Source organism: Tupaia chinensis, unplaced genomic scaffold (assembly GCF_000334495.1).
Source record: "Tupaia chinensis unplaced genomic scaffold, TupChi_1.0 Scaffold143602_1, whole genome shotgun sequence".
In the NCBI taxonomy this organism is placed as follows: Eukaryota; Metazoa; Chordata; class Mammalia; order Scandentia; family Tupaiidae; genus Tupaia; species Tupaia belangeri.
The window spans coordinates 2,563,129-2,571,187 of NW_006203448.1; the positions used below are offsets into that span (position 1 = coordinate 2,563,129).

Below are 8,059 nucleotides of genomic sequence, written 5' to 3' on the forward strand. Positions count from 1 at the left end.
TGTGCTTGGGGGTGGGAATGGGGCGGGGGGCGGCCCCCACCACTGCAGCCACCAAGCCCTCCTGGCAAGGCCTCTTCTGGGGACCTGGAAAGGACACGGACTTTGTGAACTCCGTGACGATGGAGGGCTGGGAAGGAACCACGTATGCACCTGGCCACACACACAGCGCCCACTGCCTGGGCCCACTGCCCTCACCAGCCCTGGGGCAGGCACCCGCTGCAGGCAGGCACCGCGTCCGTGTGAGTCCACAGAAGGCCACCCGTGGCACTGCCCAGTGCAGGGAACCACCTTACCCAGCCCCACCCCAGGACACTCACTCACTCCTCCTGCTAGTCACAGACTGCAGGGGAGGCAGAGGCGCACCTGCCAGACCTTTCTGCCTTCATCGGGGGCTCTGGCCAACAAGGAACCCAGGCTGCGCTCTGGCAGAAGCCAGAAGCAAAGCTCAACCTTGGCATCTGGGACCTGGAGAGCTAGACTCACACCTGCAGCAGTCGGCCTCCTCCTCTGGGGCTCCTTCTCTGGGGTGTGACCCAGGTTTCTGAGCCCTGAATTCTAAGGGAGCTGCGGTCTTGATGAGTGCGTGAGGGGATGGCAGGCCTTCCTCTGTCTTCCATGGGGGAGGCTGTGGCAGTGAGTACAGACCAGCCACCCAGAAGTTGCTAATTCTGAGAAGAGATGCCCCCTGGGCCCCAGGCCGGGCCACCCCACTGCTCCTTCTGGGCTCTGGTCTCGCAGAGGAGCCACCCTGGGGCACCAAGGTCACATCTGTCCCTGCTGCTGAGAAGCAGAGACCCCAGGCAGGAGCCACCTCAGCATAGCCAGAGGCACCAGTGCCCACCATGACGCAGGGTGGCAGGGACCCGGGGTCCTCCCCAGTGCCCGCCTGGCTCCACCCGAGGCAGCATCTCTTACTGCAGTGGCCCCTAGGTGGGCTCCCAGCACACGAACAGAGGCTGAACTCAGGATAGGCACTAGGGCAGCCGCGGCAGGGGGGCCCCCCGGGGGGGCCTAAGCCGGGGCGGGCCAGCCACGACATCACGAGTAGCAGACAAGCGGTGCAAGAGTGGTAACGGAGGCGTGACACCAGGGTCTGGGCAGCACGCATGCACGGGCCCAGTGCCGCGGAGCAACACGACAAAGGGCCTGGGGCGGTGTCCCATTTACCTTTTGGCTTTCAAAGGCGTCCCATTCTGTTGGCTGTCATAACGGGGAGAGGTCTCACCACCACCTGGCCTACCGGGCTTCTCCCCAAACCCTCCCGGCTCCAGCTTCCGGCTCTGTCTGTCGGCCAGGGGCCTCTGGCTGGAGAAGCTCCTCTTGGCCAGCTCCTTCTTCTCTCCTGCACTGGCCCCGGACAGGCCGCCGTCCCCCTGGGGGTCGGGCTCGGCACTGTGGCCTTCCCGCCGCTCCCGCCGCTCACTGATGCTCTCTGAGGCCGTCTCCCACTCCTCGTTGGCATGGTCAGAGGAGTGCTGGTAGGGCAGCTCGGGGGACCTGCGGCCCACAGCGCCGCTCTTGTCCCCTGGACAGAGTTTGGCCCTGCCTGGCCACTGCCCTGCCAGCAGGCGGGGCTCCTCCTCGGCCCCCCACAGGCCCAGGGACTCCCGCTCTTGCCGGAGGCGCCTGAAGCGGGGAGGCTTGTCCTGGCGCGGTGGGCGCCTTCTCCTGAAGGGCCGGTTCTCAGCGTTTTCAGCATCGGCCCCGTGGTCGTCTGGGAAGAAGGACCTCCTGTCCTCCATGCGGCTGTCCTCAAAGGCCCTGCCGCCAAACGACTCCGAGTGTCTGTAGGAGTCTGGGGCGCAGGCCCGGTCCGTGGGCCGCCGTGCCCCGCACGTGTCGGTCGGGCCGGACTCCTGCCAGGAGCTGCCCAGGCCCCTGCCCTGCCAGTGCGGTGACTCTTTGGAAACAAAGGCCCTCCGCCCATACCCACAATGGCTCAGCCGGGGAGGGAGGGCTCGCCCGAAGGCCCGAGGGCCTCGGCTCTTAGCGTCCAGTGCCCCGGGGTCCTCGGGGTACACCTTGCTGGACCGCCAGGAATCTCGGGCATCGCCCCTCTTCAGGGCGCTCTCCTCCCGCTCCAGGGCTGAGCCCTCGCTCCCGTCCTCGGAGCCCCGCTGCCGCCGCCGCTTGGGAAGCTCTTCATACTCCGAACCCTCGCTGTGGGTCTCGCTGGCGATCCTGCGCCGGGGCTTGGCTCGGGGCCCGTCTTCGGGCTGGGCGAAGTCTCGCAGCCCACGGCCTCGGCCGCTCCGCTGGCTGGGGCTGTAGATGCCACGCGCCCCCAGGACACCTGCACCACAGAGGCTGCTTGCACTGCTGCCAGCAGGTCGACCCCGGAAAGTGAATTCTCGGAAGCCCCGGCCTCGGCCCCGGGCCTGCCCTCGGCCCCCAAAGGCTTGCTCCTCGTCGATGAAGATCCAGTTATTTCTCTTCGTGGGTGGAGTGTCAATGGCCTCTCGGGAGGGTCTGCTCTCCCAGGCCTTGTCGGGCTTCTCGTCCTCTTCAAACCTGCTGGCCTCGTGGCCAGAGCTAGCCCGGGGAGGCGCTCTGTCCTCTGCTGCAGATGGGGTGGAGTTGGCCCGGGCGGGATCATTCTCCTCATCCTCGTCCTTCTCGGTCTTGCCACTGGGCTCCTTGTCCTGGGCACTGTCCTCCCCAAGCTCCTGCTTCATCTTCTCGAGCTCCTTCTCCTTCTCCTCAACCTTGAGGGCTTTGAGCACGGGTTTCTTGATGGGGCCCGACCTCCGGGTCCTGCCCGGCTGCTCCTGGGGCTGGCTGTTGGCATTTCGGGGCTCAGGGGTCCATTCAGGCTCTGAGGATGTCTGCCTACCGGGGCTCCCTTCCTTCTCCCAGGAGGGAACGCTGAAGGACGGCTCCTCCCTGGGTGCCTCCTGCTTGACGCTGCCGGCTGTGGCGGGCGGAGGCCACCGTCCCGGCTGCCATAGTCAGGCTTGTTCTCCGCTGGGACAAAGGCAGGCTCCAGTGGAGAACACCTGAGGCTTTGGGTGTGACTCGGGGGAGCACCGGCTTCCTGCACATTTTCCTGGGATGGAAACAAGAGTTCCTGGCCTAGGCTCTGGGCAGAGATACAGCTGTCAAAGTCTGCTTGGGCCTTCTTGTCAAAAGCACTCAAGTACTCCTCCCCTCTCTCCTCAAAGAGATCGCGCTGGGCACTTACGCCCCCTGACCTTCTGGGGGAGGCAGAGTAAGGGCTCTCATTCCTGAAAAGGAACCAGAAAAATCAGTCAATGTGATTGGAGCTTGGTTCCTGGTTTCCATGCTGAACACAGAGCTTAGTTTCAAAACAAAAAAAAAAAATGTTTTTTCAAAAGGAAGAAGAAAACATAAGCACCAACATTTGCTCTATCTTTAAACATGTCTCCAGCAGCTGGGCCATGGGGTGGTCGGTGGCCCTGGAGTCCGTGAGAGTGGAGAGTGCGGTGCTGCTGGGTGACCGCAGCTGGCCACCACGGAGACAGAGGGTCTGGGCAATCCTCGGGGTCACAGAGCAAGCTGGAGCCTGGGAGTCCATGAAGAGTCTGGGGCACTGGATGGCGGGACTGGCTGGGCACGGCTCCTCGGGAACGGGCCCAGACCCATGCCCTCCACCCCTCCTGCCCCACCAGGCCACCTCCCACACGCCCATGCCCAAGGTTCGGCGACCTGGGGGTTTCTCCATGGCCATCAGGCCTGCCATCGAGAGCCTCTCACACCAGCATCCAGATAATCCTTCACAGAGGGCACCAAGGGCCCCTCCAAGAAGACTCAGCTCGGCAGGGCAGTGTGTCCTGGGTGGCTCTTCCCGGGCCCTCTCACGTAGGGCCTGGGCGCTCCCGCAGTAGCAGGGCACGTCCCATCTTACCTGGCATGCATGTCCACAGCCAAGGGGTCACTCGACTTGGGGTGGGGGAGCGGGTAGCCCTTGTTCTGCAGCGCCGTGTAACTCTCTGGGCTCCACCCCGGGGCTGGGTCGATGGCGGTCGCTTTTCTTTCTTGGAGTGGGGGCACACAGTTCTGATCCTCAGAGGGCCAGCCAGTCCCACCGAGGGAATCTGGGGGCAGCATGGGTTTCATCAGCCCTGAAGACGGCAAAGAAGTGGTCTAGGTCATCACGCTCAGCAAACGTCACGAGGAGTTTCCTCTTCCTTGGGAGAGAGACTCCAGACACACGGTGTGTACCCCGACCCGCTCAGACCGGTGCGGCCACCTCAGTGCCCAGACTGAGAACCCCCGGGAGGAAGCGGAGTACAACTGCCAAGTGTAAACTGGAAATACTGAGTTACAGTTCCACTGGCGACGGCTGGGAGGCCACAGGTGTCCAAGTCAATTAGCAACAAGGACGTGTGTGCCTGCAGCAGGGCAGAGACCCGAGGGAGAGCGACAGGCCTGAGCGCCGACGCGGGACGGGGCCGCCTGCTCAGAGACCTGGAAAGCAGATTGAGAAAGCAATTCTGGTTTTATTTCTTTTCTTCTTCTTTTTTTTTTTAAGAGAGATTTTTGTGATAGGGCATATGCACTCATCAGAGAGAGAGAGAAATCACCCCCAGGGTGGATGGCCATACCACAATCCCTTCTCCTCCATTTTCCTCTTGGGATTTTGGGCATGCATACACATCCGCCCAGTGTGAGTTTTAAGGCACCAGGTCCGGGATTCGAACCAGAGTCGAGTACATGGGAGTCCAGAGACATAACCATTACACCATCTGCTGGTCCCAATTTCGGTTTTATTTCTAGCCCTAAAGTCGACAGCGACACTTCACATTTTTGTATGGGGAAACTGAGTGTGCGAGGGAGTGGGACACAAAACTAACGACAGCCCAACAGCTAGCCTGAGAAGGCGAGCACAGGAGGCAGCAGGGGAACCTGGGCACGCCGCGTGGTCAGGCTGGCCCAGGTGACAGGGACAGGCCGTCGGGCCTAGTCTGCGGAGAACAGGATCTCAGCTGTCAAACACTCCCTCTACGAAGCCCACAAGCCAAGTGTTGCCGTGTCCATCTTTTAGACTGCAAGGACCCGACTGGAAACGCTTCACTACCAGGCCAGCGGCTGTAAGCTCGCTCTCGGCTGTGGAACTCTGTGTTCAAATCCTGCTGATGGGGCTGGCTCCACAGTCCGGTGGTTAAGAGAGACGGATTCTGCATGGCCAACCCCATGGTTGAAATCCCAGCCTGAAAAACACAGTGGGCACCTATGTGCGCCCAAGATCCCGGCAGGACGGAGAGATGGAGAAGGGACAGTGGCATGGTGACGCCCCATGGGGAGCTGCTTCCCTCCACCCCCATCTCTCTCTGGTGAGCACATGCACGCCCTGTGGGAGCTTTTCTAAAAAAATGCTGATTCACAACTCCAATTCAAAGTCTGACTCGAGGGGTGGCAAGGACCCTCCCTGGAGCCTTAAAATTACACACCATTTACAAGTGCGATTGCAAGACAGGAGCACTCGGCCCTCCCTGCCTGGAAAGCCCTCCCGCCACAAACCTGCTCATGTGCACGTGCTACACTGTGAATAAAGAAAATAAAAATGCACACATAAGCAAAATGGAGACAGGGTACAGAAGGAAAGAAAGCCAAAGAAACAGAAAACCTAATCCAAGAAGAGGTTAAGAAAGAAAAAGTATGGCAAGTTCAGGGTAAAGTAAGGACAGTAGGAAACATAAACACGATCATTGTAATAAGTCAATTCTATATTTTCTAAACTTATTTTCCCCAATACATCGAAAGGGCAATTCTGGCAACTACAAATCACAGTTTTCTGTTTTCGTGATCAAGTATGTATGTGTGCATGGGAGAGAGTGAGGGCGAGAGAGAACCCCTTTCCACAGGGCTCAGGCATGCCGTGATCCCCATCCCCCAGCTCACCAAGGTCCTGGGCACGCATGCACGCACACACCATGTTTCCATGCCAGCTGAGCTGGAGACGGGAACTGAAGCTGGCACATGGTGGCCAGCTCCAGAGACCAGCACGCTCTAGTCTGGGCCGCAGAGGGCAGACCAAGGCACGGATTTCTGGAGTGGGTTGAACCACATGTCTTATAGATACAAGGACACCCTTCCCCAAAACCTCAGTGAGCAATCAGGAGAAAATCAGGCTAACGGTACTGTACCCGGCCTACGTCAGGACAGATAGGAAGCAGGACTAACGGCAGCAGGGGAGCTACGTGAGAGAGGACTGAGATGTAGCAGGCTGCACCCGCGTGCCTTCAGGTGGAGAAAGCAGGAAGCGACAGGCTGACGGAGGAGCACCTGACAGATTCCAATCCCAGTGGGAGAAGTTAATGCTTCTCAGTAACTGGGTAGGGACAGTAAATGGAATGAAGAAAAAAAACTGGAATACGTATTTGCACGAGATGGTTAGCAAGCTCAGCTTCACGGACTCCATCCAGCAGGAGAACACAGGTGCTTCTCGGAGAGGCATGCAATGCCTTCTACAAGGACCGTGCCACAGCCTACAAAGACAGCCTCGATGCACGCCGAGCAGCCTATGTTAGGAGCTGGGCAGCAAACTAGAACCCTTGAACAAAATTCTGCCTGTTGCCTACTTTTATGTCTTGTACTAGAAAACCATTCGTTTACAGCCGCCTATGGCTGCTCTTGTTCGGCAACAGCAAACCTTAGTTGAACAAAACCTAAAGTTTAAAAAAAACCCTGATTTTATTTTTATTTATTTTTTAAAATTTGCTATAGGGCACATGTGCTCACCAGAAAGAGACAGATGGGAGGTGTGGGGGGAGAAGGAAAGTGGGGAAGCAAGCCAGCCTCCAGGTCCAGGACTTGAATCATGACCGGCCATGTGGGAGTCCACACCTCGACCACCACGCCGCCTGCTGGTCCCACAAAACCTAAATTAACTTTCAGGCCATTTACAGAAAAAGTTTGGTGATGCCCTAGTCTGTATCACACAGACTATACAGTCAACCACAAAGCAGCTACATTCAAAATTAACACCGTAACGGAGACCTTCAAAGTGAGACATTCAGGGACCAGCAGATGGCGTAATGGCTACGGCACTGGAATCCCATGCAGTCAACCACTCTTGAGTCCTGGACCTGGTGGCTTAAACTCATGCCAGGCACATGTGTGTGCATGCCCGCAATCTCAAGAGGAGACTAGAGGAGAGGGGATTGTGGCATGGTCAACCACTCTAGGGGTGATTTCTCGCCTTCTGTCTCTGGCAAGCACGAGCATACTATAGCAAAAATCTCTCTTAAAAAAAAGAGTTAGAAATTCCGGACTAAGCATCCAACACCACTGGTCTGAATAATTTCAAAGAGAATAAAAGACAATTTGAAATAAGGAAGAAAGAAAAATGAATGAAATAAAACTTAAATAAGACAGGACGATCAGAACCAAAAACTGACTTCTTATCCAGCTTTGCTGTTGGGTGCGTGCATTTGCTGTGTTAAAAAATGAGAAAGCGCCCCCGGAGGGATGTTCACACCACAACCCCTTTTCCTCCCTTCTCCTCTTGGGACTTCAGGCACATATCATACATGCCTAGCATGTTTTTCAAGCTGCCAGGTCCAGGACTTGAACCCGAAGTTGGCTGTGTGGGATTCAGTTGCTGTTTAACCACCATGCAACTGACTAGACCCCCAAAAGATGATTTTTAAAGAGGCCTCAGAGTGGACCAGCCTGAGGCCTGGTGGTTAAGGCAGCTGGATCCCACGTGGTCATCCCCATGGTTTGAGTCCTGGACCTGGTGGGTGGAGAAACACGCCAGGCATGTGTGTCTGCGTACACAAAATCCGAAAAGGAGAGAGAGATGGAGAAGGGATGGTGATGTGGCCATGCCCCATGCGGGGTGCGTTCCCCTTCTCTCTCTCTCCTTGACTCTCTCCAGTAAGTGTAAGAGCCCTCTGGAAAATTAAAAAGAAAGGGGGAGGCTTAGACAAACCTTGGGGAAGATTAACCAAGGAGGAGTGAGACGGAGAGCACAAGAACACCAAGAATGGCAAGAAGGACACAGGACACCGCAGAGACAAAGCCGGGGAGAGCCGTCTGTAACGCACGACCTGACAGGCTCTGCCCAGCGCTTCTCTGACGGCAACTCCTGCTG

At 57.7% G+C, this 8,059-nt stretch overlaps 1 protein-coding gene across 1 annotated transcript in view; it reads right to left on the reverse strand.

The window, feature by feature from the left end:
* PRRC2B (proline rich coiled-coil 2B) overlaps positions 1 to 8,059 on the reverse strand; it is a 59,706-nt gene that overhangs the window by 18,217 nt on the left and 33,430 nt on the right. Inside the window, 4 exon segments of the mRNA XM_006164330.2 lie at positions 41 to 84; positions 1,168 to 2,917; positions 2,920 to 3,224; positions 3,866 to 4,082. Of these exon segments, the coding sequence (XP_006164392.1) occupies positions 41 to 84; positions 1,168 to 2,917; positions 2,920 to 3,224; positions 3,866 to 4,082 (2,316 nt within the window).